General features: G+C 32.8%; 1 protein-coding gene across 1 annotated transcript in view; it reads right to left on the minus strand.

The window, feature by feature from the left end:
• The window catches only part of IL1RAPL1 (interleukin 1 receptor accessory protein like 1), a 1,500,378-nt gene that overhangs the window by 10,805 nt on the left and 1,468,548 nt on the right, over positions 1–21,025 (minus strand). The window contains exon 9 of the mRNA XM_074214222.1: positions 12,849–12,992. Coding sequence (XP_074070323.1) covers positions 12,849–12,992 — 144 coding nt within the window. The remainder of the gene's footprint in view (positions 1–12,848; positions 12,993–21,025) is intronic.

The raw sequence follows: 21,025 nt of genomic DNA on the forward strand, positions 1-21,025 counted from the left end.
TTCAGAATGAAATTGATGCCAAGATATTTAACCCAATTATTTTCCTAATAAAACAAAAAATAAGAAGTTTCTGAAAATATCCCCAGTGTTTTTGTTTTGTTTTTGTAAACATATTCATATTTACACAGAACTTACTAGTCTACCAGATGCTTTCCCACTAACTCCATGAGGTAGGTAAAGTCAATATTGTTCTCCTAATTGAATGGGATGAAGAAAATGAGGCATTTGAAGGTCAAGTGATGGTTACTTGTCTATTGAATATGAGACCCATAATGAGTTTAATGACTTTATGCTCATGCTTGCTCTACTGCACTAAAGTGTTAACAAATCTCAATGTCTATGAACTTTGTCTTTTGAATCGTTATGAATGAGCATAACATTTTTTGTTTTACAGAAGCAGGCAAAATGTGTTACTAATTTAAAGGGATAGGTTTAAATTTACTGATATACATGTAGTTGCAGCAGGATCATTCAAGTATGTAGGATGTTATTTCTAATAGTGAAGTCCTTTAGCCTGTCTACTATAGAAATGTATAAGTTTGCTGTTTGTAATATCTTTTATAAACTCAAAGTTAATTTCTTGCACATAAGGTGATGGTGACTATGTGCAATGGCAAAAGTCCCATTAGAAGTGAATGATTCTGCCTATTATTTGGTTGTTTTTATAATATTAAGCCAAACAGCTGTTCTAAGGTATTTTTTTTACTGCTTAGACTAGTGAAATTACCTGAATGCTTTGGCATTTTACAGAAACATTCTAAGAGAAAGAATTAAGCTATGAGGAGACATGGAAATAGAGTGCAATAAGAAAAGGGAGTCAGGATAATAACTTAAGGTGGGAGAAGAAAAAAAGAAAAACAAAATAGAAGAAATAGACTGAGAGATCATCAATATGATTGTTTTCCATACATCTGCAAAGATCTTAGCAAACACTTTTTTGGAGCATGGAGTAGCACAACACCTCAAATTTTTCAAGACAGGAAGCATTATCACTTTTTTAGGTGAAGGTTCTAAGTGTTTTAGAAGAGATAGTGCAGGGGAAATTAAAGTTCATATAAAAGGATTTATCTTGGTGATATTTGATGAACTTCCCCCTTCCATTCTTTCCTTCCCTGAAATTCAGAGCAGCCAGGGATATCTTTGATTGATTTTTGTCAGTCATGATGGGTGTTGAGCAGGGATGTGAATTGGGGAGGGCAGATGAGGCTTGGTTGTGCCTCACTTGCCACCCCCTCACTGCACATTCCTGGTGCTGAGTTAGAACTCAGTCAATATATTAAAAATAAAAATCTCTGCTCTTCAGATCTCTTTTTTCTTCTGACATTGCAGATTAAAATTGATTCTATGAACTCCAGAGGGTCAGTAGATAAGGACAATTATTTTCTATCCTTTGAACCAGAAGCTAAGGATGATCTAGGCAAGTCTCTGTCTAAGATGGGGTAGCCTCCTACCCTATCTTTTTTTTCTCTTGGTATGTGACCTTGTGAGATATAAAAAGATAGCTGGCATGCACCACCCTCAAAGTCATATAGCTGGCATGCACCTCCATCAAAGTCATAGGACTGTCTCAGAGCCATGAGCTCATGGTTTGTATTCTGGTTCAAATGATGAGCAACCCAGAACCCAGAGAGTCAGACTCAGAAAATCATTCTTACCCTTCAAGACTAGCCGGAAGAAGATTCTTGAGGAGTACCTAAGTAAAGTAAATATGGGACTAGCCTAGCAGTCAGGAATCCTAAGATCAAATCCAATATCAGATATTTATTAGCTAGGCAAGTCACTTATCTTTGTCAACTTTGTTTGCTTAACTGTAAAATGGGAATAATGATAACATCTATTTATTGGGGTTGTTGTAAAGATCAAATAAGATAACACATGCATAGGGCCTAGAACACAGTAAATGGTAATCAGGATGTTTTTAATCCCTCCTTCCTCCTTTATTATATTAATAGAATTATGACTCAGCAATTCATAGAAGAGAGTTATTGATTAACAGGAAGCATTCAGAAGACATCTATATTTTCTCTGAAGTTTATGCAGGGAGAGGGGTAGCAAAGACCAATCTGTCTCACTTCCCCTAGGAGGGTCTCTGGCAATATTTTCTTATACTAGGAAGAGTGCTAGACTTAGATTCTAGGATCACTTAAAAATAATGGATGAATTTATAAATCATTGCCAATTTGCCTGAATGGAAGCAAATACTTTCAATGGTAGAACCCTATACTCAGAGGAGATACTATAATCTAGTCCAACACTTTTGTTTAGTAAATGGAGAGACTGAAGCTGAAAGAATCAAAATACTTTCTCTAAAGTCACAGGACTATTAATGGAAGTAGGAAAAGAATGTCCATCTTTTGAAACAAAGGTCACATTTTCCCATGGCAATTAAGAAAATAAAAGACACTTTCAAAAACACTACCCTAGTTGAAAAAGAGAAAATTCAGTCAAATGAGTTATTATTTGAGTTATTATTATTATTATTATTATTATTATTATTATTATTATTATGACAGAAGACAGTGGGCCAATGAAGAATCAAGACTGAACAGATGATGTCTGAAGTCTGAACAGTGGTCGCAGGAGGGAAGAACATAGAAAAAAGTAATAAACAAAGATAATTATGATAATATTACTATATTACTATTTTAAGATAATACACGAGAGAAGGTTTTGTTTTCAAAAGGGTACTCACAAGAAACTTCTAATTACAGATCAAATACTCCGGAGCAAGTAAAATCTATGTAACTTGTCAATTAACCCCACCAGGTCTCAGTTTTCTCATGTGTAAAAAAGGAAGAATTGAACTACATGACCTCTAATTTGGAGCTTGATGGTGACAGTCAATGGAGTGATGGGCTGGAGTCAGGAAGATTCTTCTTCCTGAGTTCAAATACCTCCTCAGACACTGTGTTACCCTGTACAAGTCACTTAACCCTGTTTGCCTCAGTTTCTTCATCTGTAAAATGAACTGGAGAAAAGAAATGGCAAATCACTCCAGTATCTTTGCCAAGAAAAATCCCCAAAAGGGGTCTCAGAGAATCTGATGTGATTGAAAAATGACTAAAAATCAGTAACTATATCCTGATAAAAAGTGAGTTGCCTCCCAGAAAAATTCAGAATGGCCCATTCTAGATAAATCCTAGTAAGGGTCCCTGTCTTGGTGACCAAGAAGCAATATCTGGTTTCCATTCCATCAAGTAAGGAGGGTGAGAGAGAGATGATCCAGTGACCCATAACAATCTGCCAGTTTGAATTTCTGCCAGTGACAAGTAATGGCCACATACACAAAATATAGCTATGTAGCTAGATAAAGTAAAAAAGGCTAGAGGAGAAAAACACTATTTGATGGATTATCAGGGAAAATAATGTGACTAATAGAACGAAAGAAATTCTTTAAAAGGAAAACAATGTCCAAAAAAGACAAAGATTTTGAAGGGGCAAGGGGAAACTTAATTTCAATAATACAGGAGAAGTGAAGGACCATTAAACATTTTCTTCTGTCCTTCCATCCTTTTTTCTTCTTTCTTTCCTCTTTTCCTTCTTTCTTTTCCTCCCTCAATTCTCTCATCTACATTATGAGGGGCTTAGACTAGCCATAGAAGATGGCCATAGTCCATCTTCTATGGCTAGTCCTAAAGAGCAATTTATCAAGCTATAATAATGAGGCAACCTGCATGTACAACTAAGAGAGATGTCATTCAATACTTGTTAAAGGAAAAAGGGACAAGTCTCTACCAGAACATAATGGAGGGATTGTTTCATTTTTCCTTTGTAGTCTCTGTACTATAGTACCTTACATAGAGCAAATGCAGCTGTCTTTTGAATTAGATCAAATTGAACTGCAATTTGGGAATTTACTGCTGAGAGGATCTGAGGCAGCCTTATATCAACTTGAGATGAACAACAGAGGAACTATGCTCTCTTCTCAATGTATGATTGAGAGGATCCTGAGATGTGTCATATCTGACAGCCACTATCCACTTCTTGTGATTTATACAAAGGCAAAATGTAGTTCCACAGGGAAATGAAAAAGTATTGCTAACAATTAGGAAGTTTTGAACAAGAAATGTAAGACCCTAAGGGAGTGTGTGTTATCATTACTGTTGTGGTTTAAAGATAAAGGCTTCAGAAACTTAAAAGGATAGTTTAATGAAATTAATAGGTGATTGGGAAAATGGTAAAAGAGAATGAAAAATATAATTCTAGATTCCAAAATTCTACATATAATTTTAGATCTATAAAATCTAAAAGACAATATGTATAATGAGAGCAACTGACATCATATTTGCTTGGGGACTTATGAATTTGAGGAAAAGGAGCTTTAAATAGAAAATAAAAGAGGAGAGATAAAATTTCCTTGATGCACCTGACATCTCCAGTGACATAGAGTACCTAGTAGGACAAAGGAGGAACAGACAGTTTGGCATGATGAAATTCAGGAAAGAACATTAGGAGTGGACTAGTTTCAAAGGCCACATCTAATACTTATAAGCTGTGTGACCTTTGGCAGCGTACTCTGAATCTCATTTTCCTCTTATAACTTTAATAATCCTATACACATCATAGTATTAATGTGAAGAAAGCATAGGATTCATTGAAGAAAATTGACTGTTAACATATCTCTCATCCTCAGACCTGTTAGATCCAAATCCTTTTCTGATGACATTTTAAATAATAATAATTTGTATAATTTTTAATTGGTGATACATTGCAACCTATTCAAAATCACCATGTACTTTTATACTGTCCTTCTAGTAGACAGTAAATTTAATTCCTTTGAGAATATATTAGAGAGGAATTAGTTTTCTTAACTAAAATAAGATATTTTCTAGATATCACTAAGACTTAGTGATATATGACTCACTAGTCATAGATCTTCGAAAAAATGTACGTTAATCACAAGGACCAGACAATATAACAATTAGTTATACAATATATTTCAAAATGACATACTCATCAAAGGAGATCAGTAAACAGAAGATAATTTGAGTGAATTTCAGTAGTAGAATAAACAAAAGTGATGGGGCCATAATACAGACTTCTGATTCAAAAGGACAAAAAGGCGAAAACTAAGTATATATGAACAAAGAACAGATCTATAAGCATAATATGGGAACATACTTTAGTATTGATGTGGGACTTTAATAATCTAGAACTGATAAATTAAAAACAAGCTTTTATGGAAAATTTGTTTTCATAAAAAACAGTGATAAGAACTATTATTTCAGATCTGATTTCTGGCCATTCTGGAGGAATTTCTTTTTCCTTTTGAAATAAAAAAAATATTTTATTTTCCCAATTACTGTTAAATAATTTTCAACATTTATTTTTAAAATTAAGTTCTCAATTCTCTCCCTTCATTCTCACATCTCTCATTGAGAGAAATATTGAATGTAAATGTATAATCATGGAAAAAATTTTTAAGATGGCATGTTATAAAAGAAAACTTAGGCCAAAATAAAAATCCAAGAAAAATAAAGTAAAAATAAAAGAATGCTTCAATCTCCATTCAGATTCCATCAGTTGTTTTTTTTTTCTCCTAATGATGGATAACATTTTTCTTGATAAGTCCTCCAGAGTAGTTTTGGATAATTGTATTGCTTAGATTAGCTAAGTCATTCAAAATTGATCATCTTATAATAATGTTGTTACTGTGTACAATATTCTCCTGGTTATATTCATTGCACTTTGCATCAGCTCAACTAAGTCTTTCCAGGTTTTTCTGAGGGGATCTAATCCATCATTTTTTATATCACAATAGTTGTCACTGTCATTTGTCCTTCATTCTCAGAAGACCAAGACATCAGGGAAGTGCATGACAAGTAAATGAATTGGATTTAAGTGAGGCAAAGAATCTAGTGTCACAAGCCTCTCTTTCTCTTTTGGAGACATCTAAGTTCAATGTTCCATCATAATCATCTACCACAAATTGTTCATATGTTCCCAAATTGATGGATATCTCCTCAATTTCTAAGTTTTTGCCTCCAGACAAGAGTTGATAAAAATATTTGGACATAGTTCCAAATTGTTCTACATAATGGTTGAATCAGTCCACAAATCCACCAATATTATGCTAGTGTCTCAATTGTTTTACATCCATTCCAACATTTGTTATTCTACTTTTCTGTTCTGTTAATCAATATAATAGGTACAAGGAAGTACCTCTATATTGTTTTAATTTGCATTTTTCCAATCAGTAGTGATTTAGAGCATTTTTTCACGTGACTATAGATGGCTTTTATTATTTCATCTGAATGACTATGTTTTTAATCATTTGCCAAATGGGAAATAGTTTCTATTTTTTTTATAAATCTGATTCATTTATATATTTGAGTGATAAGGAGAAACTTTATCCGAGAAACTTGCTTCAATTTTTTTCATAGTTATGATTGGTAATCCTATTTTCCTCCATTCTGTTTCCTGCTTATTCTATTCTCTCATTTCACCTTGTCCTTCCTCAAAAGTGTTTCTGACTATTGTCTCCCCCCTTCTCTGAGCCACTCTTCTCTTATCCCCTTTCTCTTTTATTTTCCTGCAGAGTTAGACAGATTTCTATAATAACCAATTGAGTCTATTCCAATGAACACTTCAAGCATTACATGCCATATTTTCCCCTCTATTCTAATTGTTTTCTTGATTATTTTATGTGATAATTTCCCCCATTCTACCGCTCCCTTTTCCTTTCACCTAAGGCATGTTTCTTTTTAATTCCTTAATTTTATTTTTAAAGATATCATTCCATCATATTCAACTCACCCCCTGTGTCTTCTGTCTATATATACTCCTTCCAACTGCCCTAATACTGAGAAAGTTCACATAGGAATATAAACAGCTTAACCTTATTAAGTCTCATATGATTTCCCTTACCTTTTAACCTTTATATGCTTTTCTTGAGTCTTGGATGTGAAAGCCATTTTTTTATTCAGATCTGTTTTTATTTTTGTTTATTTTCAATCAAGAATGCTTGAAAGTCCTCTATTTCCTTGAATATTCATTTTTCCCCTGAAGAATTACATTGATTTACTAGATAGAAGATTTGGGGTTATAATGCTACCTCCCTTACCCTTCAGAATATCATCTTCCAAGCCCTCTGATCCTTTAATGTAGAAGAGACTAAATCTTGTGTTGTCTTGGCCTTACCTCCATGATGCTTGAATTGTTAGTTTCTGACTGCTTAATATTCCTGTGAGTTTCCATTTTTGAATCTCTATCAAGAGGTGACCAATGCATTCTTTAAATTTCTATTTTATCCTCTGGTTCTAGACTATCAGAACATTTTTAATTATAATTTCTTGAAATATAATGTCAAGGCTCCTTGTTTGATCATGGCTTTCAGGAAGTTAAATAATTTTAAAATTATCTCTTATGAATCTATTTTTCAAGTCTTTTCAAGATATTTTATGTTGTTTCTTATTTTTCATTCTTTTGGGTTTGTTTTATTGTTTGTTGATGTCTCACAGAGTCATTAGTTTATGCTTGTTCATTTCTTTTTTTTGTTTGTTTTTTTGTAAGGCGATAGGGTTAAGTACTTTGCTCAAGCTCCCACAGATAGGTAATTATTAAATGATTGAGACCACATTTGAACTCAGGTCCTCCTGACTCCACTGCTGTATCTACTTTGCCACCTAGCTGCCTCTCATTTCTAATTTTTAAGGAATTATTTTTTTCAATGAAGTTTTGTATCTCCTTTTTTATTTGGGCAATTCTGCTTTTTCAAGGCATTCTTCTCCTCATTGGATTTTTATACTGCCTTTACCATTTGGACTATTCTGCTTTTTAAAGTGTTAAATTCTTCATCATTTTTTGTGTGTGTGTATGTGTGTGACTCCTTTACTAAGCTGTTGACTCATTTTTCATTCTTGCATCACTCTCATTTCTTTTCCCACATTTTCTTACCTGTCTTACTTGATTTTCAAAATCCTTCTTGAGGTCTTCCATAGCCTGAGCCCAATTCATATATTTCTTGTAAGCTTTGAATGTAGGAGTTTTGACTTTGCTGATTTCTTCTGAGTGTCTTTTGATCTTTTTTTTATCACAATGGTAACATTCTTTCATCAGAATTTTTTCTATTGCTTGCTCATATTCGCAGACTATTTCTTGACTTTTAACTTTTTGCTGAAATGGTACTTTGCCCCTCTAGGCTGGATGGTACACTGTTCTAAGCCTCAGGGTTCTTGAGGAGCTGTTTTCAGAAATTCTTCCATAAATTTTCAGTTTTTCCAATATGGTATGATATTAGGAGAGGCATGCTTACTATTCTGATCTATGCTCTGGTCTGTGAGTAACCACATGCACTCTATTCTGCCCTGGAGGAAAGTCACTGTTCCACTGATGTACTGATAGTACTCCTTCTCACTCTGGAATTGCTATACAGAACTGCAATCCAAATCTGGGTGAAGAAACAGAGTTCAACCCCTAGGGTATGCAAAGAGACCCCTGTAATCTCTTTCTGACCAGTTTTCCCACCCCTTTACCATATATGGGCTGAGAACTGTGGAAGCAGCAGTTACTCCTGCTGATTCATTTACTCCTCAAACCTGCACCTCCTTTACTGAGATCTGGTCTATACTTCATTATTATCCAGTGTGACAGATCTTTTGTGCCAAACTTTTAATTGTCTTGGTCTGGAAAGTTGTTTCAGCCTGTCTTTTTGAGGGTTCTATTATTTTAGGATTTGTTTAGGACATTATTTTAAAAGTTTTAAAGGGTCTTGACCCTGCCTTCTCTCTGTCATCTTGACTCTACCCTGAGAAGCTTATTTCTAAAGAAGAAGTGATTTAATACTTCAAATGAAATTACACTGCAAGAGGATAATATTAGACAATCTACAGCACAGCCTAGATATGGGCAAAAACAGAGTTCTAACAGCTAAAAAAAAAAGGAAAGTTATGCAGGATCTAGTAAGCCCAATAATGCTCTCAAAGGCAAAATCATGATCACAGAAGCACAACTAACAATGAATACACAAAAATGGAGGACAATCTATGTACCCAATATAGATACTTAGTAAAACTACATACCAAGATAGATTTTTAAGTTATATACAGAAGACAGAAATAAGAGCATGTAATAAGAATCAATACAAATATGTGGCATGAATCAGGAATGGTTCAGACAGAATGAGCTGAGACAGATGATGAATGCTAAGCACAAACACAATGAAAATTGACTTTTGAAAAGCTATGTCAGGAGAATAAAAAGATGAAAGAGGCATAGGAATATCAGGGCCATTGGAATGATGATAACTACTAAAGAAGTGAAGGGAAAATTATTCTTACATTTTGATGTTTCTGTTTACAGAGAGGAGAATGATCTTAAGATTTGGAATTATTTTTTTAAGTGGCAAGAAGTTAATTGAAATTAAGCAATAGTGAGTAATCAGTTACCTTCAATGAATTCAAGAATCCAAGATTAGATGAACTATACCTCAAGGTAATAAGAAAAATTTTGAAATGATTTCTGAGTCACCATTTGAAAAATTATTAAGGAGGGTCAATAGTGTGATGATTACTCATTAAGACAAAGAGAATTCTAAATCTCTCTCAAATACTCTGGGCATAAAGACGCATCTTTCTACTAGGTCATTTAAATAATCATGTATAATCTCCCCTCCCCAGCCCATGATTCCACAGAGAGATGTTTAGAATCTTGCAGATACTAGAATAGAGGAATCACTAGAGTCAATTGAATGCCAAGCTTAGAAGCCTGAGTAAAACTTCAAGGAAACTTCAATGCAGTCTCAGCATTGACTGTATGAGATGCAGAAAGTGTCAGACCCACAAGTATAGCCAGGACAGAGTTTTTTTAAGCTAAAAATAGTGACTTTGAGGTTTTCTAGGAGAAGATATCATAATATTCTCTGCCAAACTCATGAACTTCACTTGCATCTGAATATAGTTTTGACATAACACAGAGGTGAAATTAAAAATAGAAATCAATTGAACTTATAAAAGAAATAGATTAGAACAAAGGAGGGTTATGGAAAGGTCCAAGAGGGTGGGCAAAATCATAAGGGCAGAGTCATAAGTAAAACAATGTCCAGTATTTGTGAAGGAGAAATCTGAAGAAAAAAATCTCCACCAATCAAAGATTAGTTGAATGGAGTGAATTGTAGCTATCATCTCTCTCTCTCTCTCTCTCTCTCTCTCTCTCTCTCTCTCTCTCTCTCTCCCCATATATATATATATATATATATGTATAGATATATATATATATATTTATATCAGAGAATACTTGAGGTACTAGAGAAAATTAGCAGTCTATGATATGATATGAAATTAAAGGGTTATTATGTAGAAGAGGGATTGTTTGTTCTGCTTTGATCTAGAGAAAATTAAGACTGAGGGGTGAAATTGGAAGAGATGAAAAATCAAATTTACGTTAGGAAAAAATCTTTCAACATTCATAGCAGTCTGAAAATGAAAATAGAAGTCTTTTGTAGTAATGACTAAATCATCACTAGAAGTCTTCAAGTGGAAGCCAGAAGACCACATATCAAGAATCTTTTAGAGAGAATTCCTGTTCAGGCACATGTTTGACAAAATGACTCTTGAGGTCTTTCTAATTCCCAGATTCTATGAAAAAATATCCTATGAGTTTTTCCCTTTAATTTTTTTGGTCTAAAAATTATTTAGTTTAATTGAATTATACAGGTGAATATAGCCTTAAATATATATCTATTATTTTAGTTACATCATTTTTCTTGTTCCATTATAAAAGAATACATGTTGAGATATGAATAAGTCCTATATGCTAAAATATTTTCTTTCCTCTCTAGATATTAGATTTTATTTCTTTAATTTAATCTTTATTCTTAAATTGAACAAACTCTTTACATTTATTTGTGGAACAATTTGTATGTTAGTATTCAGTTAATGAGTGCTCAATATTTCCTTCATTCAATTTCTGATATGAAGATATTAAAGCTTTAAGTTTGGAAAGGGATTGAGTTCAAAATTCAGAATTAGGAGAACTCTAAATTTATATACCTTACATGATGAGAAACAAGGATTTTTTTGATATCCTGCTTCCTTATATTGATTTATAGGCCTTCTAATTCAGTCATATGAACTCTCCTACTCAGTGGTAACCTTACTTCTATGCAGCCATGGGGTATATTAGATTGAATACTAGGTTTGGAAGTCACAAGATTTGAGTCTAAGTCATTTATGATTTTTCTTTAAGAGTGTGCAACTATGGTCTAGTAATTTTATTTCCTGACTTTTTGTTTATTTATCTATAAAACTGGGATAATAATTTTATTACCTATTTCATAAAATTATTGTGAAAAAATACATTGCATTATATAATACTTAACACTATAGATATTTGAAATATTTCCACTTAGAACAACTCATAGATTTAGAGGAGGAAGGAAATATAGAGATCATCTAATTCAACATTCTCCCTCATTTTATAAATGGAGAAACTGAGGCTCAGGGAAGTTAAGTAACTTGCCTAAACTAACAGTGGTAGAAATATTAGGATAGATAGAATGATGGTAGAATTTTATATGTATATAATTTCTCTATTATATATACATATACTGATATATAGGTCCAATTCTATCTTGTCAAATACCTTTCTCAAAATGGAAGCTTATCTTATATGCATAGTTAGAACTTGGAGTGGTAAAAATAAGTTAATCTTGAGTGATCAAATAGATAGTGTAGATATCTTAATTTTTAAGGACTGAAAATTACTACAGATTCATTCAATGAAATAGTTGCAATTTAACAAATATTGACTGATCACCTGATAACAAAGTTGTTCATAAACCAAAAAAAGAAAAAAAAGACCTAAAATAAAATAAAATAGTAATAATAGTAGGGGCATAGGGTTGGGGTGGCTTGCATGTCACACAGCTGGGTGATTGTTGAGTGTATGGGGCCAGATATGGGCTTGGGTACTCCTGGCTCCAGGGCTGGTGCTCTGTCTACTGTGCCACCTGGCCATACCTACAATTATTACTATTATTATTTTTTAATTTTAATTTTAATTTTTTTCTCTCCCCTTTATTGCTCAAGTGAGTCTATATTTTTTGGGGGAGGGGGCATTTTGTTTACTTTTAAACAAGAATATTTTATTAATATATAAAAAACATTGTACAAAATGAGAATAAATAAATATTAAATATAAAAACAAAGTTGTGCTACACCCTTTATTCAGATAAGTCATTATCATTTTATTTAGGATTCATTAACAAAAAAAGTTCATTTATTCCACTCTAACAAAAATTCATTACTGAAACTAAGTACTTCTGTTCCCCCCCCCTCCCTATTTGAAAGAACACAAGTTAAAATTGCATTAGTCCTAGCCAAAAACAGTTAAATTGGAAAGAAAAGATCTCACTGGCTGGAGTGAAATTCAAAATGCTTAGAACAGCTTATTGAAACTGATTAGCTTAAACAAGGAGCAAGTTACGATTCACTTCCACCTATATATTTGGGGAACTCAATTAGAAGAGACACTTCTTTCTCATGAGGACATAAAGCTGGCCTTTCAATAAAGATTACAGAGTGATGGAGGTTGAAGGTTCTCCACTGAATTACAATTTGTGGTTGTAATCAGCATGTGGTACTCTGAATCAAATTCTAAAATATGTTGTCATATTTCTCTTTGGAGAGGTTTATCTGATCCTACATTTTCACAAACTTTATGTAACTCAGGAGAAAGGATAGTTATTACTAAATGAGGTTAGAATAATTTAAAAAGTCACTGTTAAATAACTCTTGTAACAGAAATAAGTCATATATGCATATGTATGAGCAAGCTCACATACATTTAGAGGTTGTAAATAATAAGAATAATAAGGAAAAAAATAAAATAAAATATGAAGGATCTCTTACCTCCATCGATGTCCTCTGCTCCAAAATGATTCCGATAGAAGAGCATGATATCAATCTTGTAACACTTGTAGATTGTCACCAAACACACCAGCAGCAGTAGAATGGCACCCAACCCTCCAGCAAGTTCAACTGTATACATCAATTCTGCAAAAAACATAACATGTCGTGGCACAATATTTTCACAGTGAAAATTGTAAGTTCAAATGGATTTCACAGTCTGGGGATTAAATTAATGAATGCAGATATTGTTTTTCTCTCATTTATCTTTCAAATCTCTCCCTTACAAGATAGGTGTCTTCTAACTTGTATAGACAAAAGATCCATCTTTCTCTTTAAAGTATCCAGCTTCCAAAAAAAGAAATTAGACAATTGCCTAATGGGACATATTTTTTTTCATTTTTTAAAGTTGTATGAAATGAGAAGTAAAGAGCATAATTTTCCAGTAGATGAGAAATAAGACTTGTTCTATTAGACCCCAAAGACCAGAACTAGGCTAAATCGGTGGACATTCAAAGACACCCTATATTTAATGTTAGGGGGAAAAACTTTCTTCCTTTCAGACTCAATATGTCTCAAAATAAGATGGAAGGCTTCAGGGCTAACAACTCAAGAAAAAGAGGTCAAATCTTTGGGTATATTATGGGTTAAAATAATTGATCACCGAGATTCCCTTCCAAGTCATAAACTCTATGATTCTATTCAATCTCCAACAAAATGTGATGGTCAACTCTATATTCAATGTCAATTGTATATTAAGCAATTTATGTCGATTATAATTCAAATCTTGTGATGATTTGATATCCAATACTCCTTTGAGCTTAATACTAACTAGCATAGTGCCATTTTTCCTAATTAGATCCTAAATAAAAATGTTCATGAGATTTGGGTCACATGGGTCAGTATGTACACCTATGAATACATATCACATACATATATATAATATACATACACATGTGTATGTAAGACAATGCAATATCACAAATACTTTGACATTTGAACTATATATTCATGTACATTATATATAAATTAAATGAATATATAAATATTTTAAATGAGAAAGTATATTATCTTGATTTATTGCCATAAAAGATGGATTTATTTGGAAAAATTATAAAATGATTTATGTTTAATTGAAGTTTAAAGTTCATTAAGTGTGAATGATATCATTATGCAATTTTTCTTTGCCAAACATAAATGACTATCTCATAACCTTTTCATAAGAATGTTGCATCATGTTACTTGTATTCACATGCTTCATTCTTTAATCAGCTATATTTTTTCAACTATAGATAAATTGAAATAGTTAAGAAGCAAGTATAAAATTACTTAGGTAGTAGATAAGTGTAGGGTTACACTATCATAAACTAAGTTCTCTTTGCATTATATTTGCTTAGGCAAAGCTCATTAGAATGACTGAAAATGTCAAATATTTAATCAGTCTAGACAACTACAATATCTGTACTAAATATTTAATCTTATCTTTGGTACAAATAATTTAAACTATTCAAAAGATCCATTCAGGAAGCCCCTAGTGATTTCCTATATTTGATAAGATAGCACCTCTTAAAAATCACAACTGTTTCTATACAAATACAGCTTTTCATGTTTCTGTAGCAATAAGAGATATTGAGAAAGCTTCACATCTACTAGCCATGGAAAAATCATCATAGACTCCCCTCAATGGACATATCTTTGACTCAGTTATATTTCTTTACTTAGATACATTGTAAAATTAGAAAGTACATGGCTTAGCTCATTCATTATGTTAATATTCTAAGAGCACAGTGGAGGGTCAAGGAACATGTTGCTAACAGTCATTGGATTTTGTAAATATTAGAAAGGATCATCAAGCAAATGATTGAATCTCCTAGGGTATATGGAAATGAATGTGAAGTATGCAAAATAGAATAGCTAAAGGGAGGGCTATTTTGTTGTTGTTGGTGGGGGTAATGAATTTTTTCCCCCTTTTTGAATTTTATTTACAAATGTCAATGTCATTTTTCCTTGCTGAAATTTTGTTTTAAGAGCATAATATATTGCATAAGCAGCAGCAATAACAACACTAATATTTATAAGACAAATTAAAGTTTGAAAAGGGCTTTACCCATTTACTTATTTAATACATGTCTTAATCTTGTAAAGTAGATGTTATTATTGTCCCCATTTTTTTAAATGAAGAAACTGAGTCTGAAAGTGGTTAAGTGTCTTGCCCCCAGGATCACACAGCTAAGTAAGTTTCTGAGACAGGATTTGAATGCAATTCTTCCTAAGTCTATTGCTCTAAAAACTATACTATATTGCAAAGTTCAGGACAACTTAATATGATATTAATTTCATTTTGAATATATTGTGAGTATTATGACTGGGTTGTTCTGCATTCAAGATACTTATGGTTCGGTCATCATTCAGTATAAATTATTCCCTTCTATCATTTTTCAAGCCATCTCCCTTCCTATTACTTCCCACTTGGGAATTAATGGAGGTAAGCTCAAACGGATGTGACTCTACATATAATAGATATAAACATAGAGACAACAGCGATTTGGTCCATGGCCTCCTTATAAATTCAGTGTTCTATGATTCTGAAACATAGCTTGGCATAATCCAGGGATAAAAATATCTATTTAGAAACAAATGATAGAAAGATTACATATTTTAGGGGAATTGGCAGCCCCAAACCTTGAGTCAAAGGGAAGCATTAAGTAGATCAAAGAGCTGGCGGTTTCCTATAGCTGTAGGCAGCCTTTTGATGAAGCTGTTGCCCATACTATTAGTGCCTCTGTGGATGCCCCTAGTACACCTTCTGCACTCAAAAGGGTAGCATTGTGCCTGACCATCTTGTCTGCTCCTGGAGATCAGATTAGACTATCTCCTGAGGATTCTATTTTATTGCAGTTCATTCTGGAAAACAACAGCCTCCCAAACATAATGGACAGACCTCCCCAGGAATCCTAAAAAGGAGAAATAACATTTCAGATAATATTCGTGTCATTATTAGTCTTTATATAAGCATTTTTTAAATCTAGTCATTACATATTAGCAAATCCAATAAAGTAAAGGGGAAACTTCACGCCAGCTTAATCATTTCAAAGTGTAAAATAGCTTAGACATTGGAGAAATAGAAGGCTGACCTATTTAAGAGCTTACATCAATTTAGCTTAAATGATATGAGTTAACCAGGAAAAATTAGAATGTTTGTTTATCTTGACCATAATAATGTATTATTCTTTAGTGCTTTATAGTTTATAACATGCTTTCCAGATTAAAACTTCAAACATAATGAAATACAGAAAGGTTGTGATTGTAGCCAACTAATTACACAATCTAAAAAACAATATTCTTGCTAGTTGAAATTCTGCATATAAATGTGTAAGTGCAAAACTTACATATGACCATGGCTAGGTGTATTTATTTGTCATCATATGTATCTGCTTATATATATATATAATGTTATTATATATAGTTAAAGTGTATGAAATATATATTTTGAGTCTTTAGAGGGGATTTCCTATAGCAATAATTATGAGAACAAAAAGTAAGCAAACAGAAGCCAAACTTTTATTGGTGTCAAACAGCTCTGAAAATGTTATAGATTATTCTTAAAATTGTTCTTGACACTGCAAATGAAAGAATGCAGTACTAATGTACAACATAAAAATACATTTATGGAAATTAATATAAAAAAATAAAACAAATAATAAAAAAAGAAAGTAATATGGTTCGATTCTGGGTGCTGAAGAAGATATAAAATTTAGATAAATTTCACTGATCCTAACCCCTAGGAACTTACAATCCAGTAAGGGGAAGAAGGTGAGTGAGGAAAAAGGTACCAATAGAAAACCTAAAATATGTATTAATCAAAGCCCATAATCAGAAGGTGATCTTACGTCCATGGCCCAGAAGAGAATCAGAGAAGACCTTCTAAAGATCAAATTTGAGTGAAACTTTAAAGTTTACTGAAGATAGGGAATGTGTTTTTATTCTTCTATTTCCTTCATTGAGTCTCCAAATTTCTATATGTTCAGATTTTTGGAAACACAATTAGAATGATCATATGTAGTCTGATATAATATATGACAAAACATAATATAACAAATGGAATAGAATAACTAGAATAACAGTGTGGTATACCATTGAACAGCATAGCATAACATAGGACAGGATAGAAAAGAAAAGAATAGGTCATACACTGAAAAATTTGCAAATTACTTTCTTTTTCTTACATATACTTTGCATCTTCTTTAACCCTTATAATAACCTTGAGTCATAGGGAAAACAGTACTATTATGATCATTTTATAGATGAAGAAACTTATGTGCATATAGTTAAAACAATTTTTTCTAGGTCACATATCAAAAGTTAGAAATGATAGCTCAACATTTTTCCCTTTAATTTCTAGTTCTAGTCCTATTAAATTAAGTCCTATCATACCACCATAAAAGAATCTTTTTTTAATTTTGAAAAGACATGTGATTTTATGGACCTAAGGAACTTTCAGTGAGCCCCTTTCTCTCCCAATGGTGTTCTGCTCCTTTAACGAAATTTATAGGATTCCAGAATTCTCTGGTACTGAGAGGTAAAATGACTCATCCAGGATCACTGAGTTATAGATTGTCATAGAAGACACTTGAACCTGTGTCTTCCAGACTCTGAGGCTAACTCTATCTACAATCACAGAACTTATCATTTAATAATCTAAATGTAATTTAAAAGTATATATATATATATATACATATATATAATAGCATAATATCTCACCATTCATGGATTTTTATATATATATATATATATATATAATATCTCATAACAGCTACAATCTAAAATTTATGTAGTCTCCATAGCTATTTGATACCTTTTGAAAACATTTATTAAAATGTATGGTCCCCAATGCTCTTTCTCCACTGTTTCAGGAGAAAACTGCTGGGAGTTGAAAATTGTCACTGCTAACAGCCACAACTCCAGTCAATTGATTTATTTATCTCTACATTAAAATGTGAGTCCTGTTACCACAGCAAATGTTATTCTCCTTTTGAAGTGTGATCTGCTTTTCTGCTCAAGTTCAAGTTGCCCAGAGAGGCAGCATTTCTAAAAAGATTCCATTTCAGCACAATTCCACATCAGAGGAAGGAAAGAGAAAGTGCAAACCTTTTAAAATCTGTTTAGCCTTTTGTGTTTTGTTGTTAAAATGATAGACTTTGCCCCCTTTAAGGGACCAAGACTGAATGTGAAAATTGTGAAGGAAAATTACTAGGCAAAACCTAAGGGAAGCAGCATTCAGTTAAACACAACAAATGAACAGTGCCAAAGAGTTACATTTAAGGGCACAGCAGTCTTTTAGTTACAGGCAATTAACAACAGTCCTTCGGCAGTTCCAATATGGGGCTAAGGGAAAACACATTGATTATTGCTGCAGGAGTAGATTGGTTTCTGAATAAATTGCTTCCATTTAAAACTAGATTTGCTACAAACATTTTGAGCAATGGCTACAATGTTTTTCTTATGAAGACATTTGGAATGAGCAACATTTTAAAAGAAAGAACTAATTAAAACAAATCACATGCCATCTCTAAGTATATTGAATTATATCACAAGCAGGATATAGTGGAGGACTACACCTGTGATTTCATCTGCACTGGGACTCCCAAATGAGCTAACTCCCTGTACTGATGAAGGATTTCATACCCTGCTCTTAGTGCATTACCTGTAACACTAAGAAGGTTAGTGATTTGCCCAGGTTCACATAGTTAATATGTATCAGAGTTAAGACTTGCATTCAAGTCTTTGTGATTCCAGCACTTCCCTTTTCACTATGTCATAAATAAATGCATTTGGATTGAACTAATTCTACTATAATTACCTGATACATTTTGAGATATTTCTTGGGCCTGCACCTGGTGTTAATGTTTGGAAACTTTCTCAATGATAAATATTTATTAAGAAGTAAATAAATTAACAAAGAAGTAAACAAAAGTTGGCAGATAGCTTTGAAGTCTTTATCTTGACATACACACCTGTGTGTATATAAGTATGTGTATATACATATATGTGTCCTAATATACTTATATATGATACACACAAATATATGTTGTATAATTTACTATTTTAAGTAACTTGATTTGGGAATTTCTTCTTCAAAAATGTCTTGTTCTGTTTTGAAAGGATTTAAAAATTAGGCATTGATTTGGATGTTATAAAGTATAATTCTGGAGAATATATGATAGACAGGATAATGAACACAGTCTATTCAGTTCCTTCATCAAGGACTTTTTCCCCATCTCTCATTGCTTTATAAAGAGATAAACTTATACAGATTTATTCATCCACAAAAATTCACATCCATATTTATTTCTTCAGAGCTATGTGGCTTACTTATTTCTATCGGAAGACTAATTATTCTCAGACTGAAAAGATATTCTGCTGCAGTACAATTGGGAAGCAATTGTGATGTGATTTCTTCTCCCACTTCCCCCAATTTCCCCAAGAAAGAAAGAGATAAGACACAGTCACTAGTTTAAAATGAGTTGGTACTTCCATATGATAATCAAACATCACACAGAGGTATATGTGAATTTGGAGGTGCTTAATTTCATCTAAAACTCAGAGTGTAACTTATGATAACACAGTTAGGGAACTTCACAGTTGGAAGTTAAAATCAAGACTTTTTGATTCCAAGGATATAAATTGTAGTGTATAACTCCACAGTCTGAGAAGAGTAATTCCTTAATAATGGTGAAACTTGACAAAGCATTCGATCAAAACATTACTGCTAAGGTTTTTCCATTAAAACAGGGAATTATTTAATTTAATGTCATTTGAAGTCATTGTGACATGACTCAGAGGTGGTAAACACAGGGTCAACAATACTACCCAGTGTGATCCAAACCAGATAAAATGTAATTAGAGGGTAACAGAATAAATAAAAATGCAATAACCAAAGATAATGTTTAAGGAAGAGATCCTTATGAGTGGTTTAGTGACTCCTATTTCTATGTGAGTGGGAACCTACTTATTTCTTACAAAATCTCATCCATTGTTCAAGGCCTCATTCACATTCTACATTCCCCATGATGCATTCCTTGATCAATACATTGGGAAGCAATCTGATATTCCTCAGTGATTCAAAAAATTTACTTTGCATGGAAGTTTTGTTTTGTTTCAGCATACTCTTTTGTAAAAGTTTTTATTTTTTTGTGTGCTTTTCTCTATCTTGTATTCTCCTATGTTGACAGTCCTACAAATCATGACATATCCTGTCAAGATTTATTTTTTGCAAGGCAATGGGGTTAAATGACTTGGCCAAAGTCACACAGTTAGATAATTATTAAGTGTTTGAGTTCAAATTTGAACTCAGTTCCTCCTGATTCCAGGGCCAGTGCTCTATCCACTGCACCATCTAGCTGCCCTGTCAAGGTTGATCATACCTCACAATTTACCTAAGTGTAGTCATGTCTTTAGAACTTGATTCCTGTCTTGCCATTCCTTATGGAAGCTTGAACTGATTCTTGCTAGTAAACATATGACAAGTCCATGCTTAGATTCAAAACTTTTACCAGGGTTACCTTCTGAATCCTTTAACGTTCCTACATGAATTATAATTCACAGAATTTTAGAATGGAAAGAGACCCTAATAATCACCTAATACAACTGCCTTATTTTATAGATGATGAAATTAAAGATAAACAGAAGCTAAGCAAAGTCTTACACAGAGTAGAAAAAACATGCAAAATCAAATTTTACAGACATATTTCAGTGCTTGTTTTTTTTCCTTCTCATATCAAATTCTTTTATCTACATTAAGTTCTACATACTAGAACCAATGACCATATGCTTCTTTGTATTGTTGCCTTTCTAAAATGCTAATGAGTTGGATAAAAAAATGATCATTAATTGCCAGGAGGACTTGGGACCAAATTCTTTACTCCATGAAAGTCATATGGTTTCGTTCCACAGAAGCAATTTTCAACCAAGGCAAATTTCCTTCTTAGCATTATAAAAGCAATGTTTGAAACAAGCATTCCTACAGAAAACACCAATTAGATTTTCGAACAACTGCATGTGAGTACATACTGTGATTGCTTTCTTTTAAGACCAAGTGTGACAGGGAGTAAACAAAACAATGAAGGAATCAAGACAAAAGACATCTTAGTTGTCTGTCTAGTGAGACAAGATTATGGTAT

The sequence above is a fragment of the Macrotis lagotis genome, chromosome 1 (genome assembly GCF_037893015.1).
Source record: "Macrotis lagotis isolate mMagLag1 chromosome 1, bilby.v1.9.chrom.fasta, whole genome shotgun sequence".
NCBI classification, from domain to species: domain Eukaryota; kingdom Metazoa; phylum Chordata; class Mammalia; order Peramelemorphia; family Peramelidae; genus Macrotis; species Macrotis lagotis.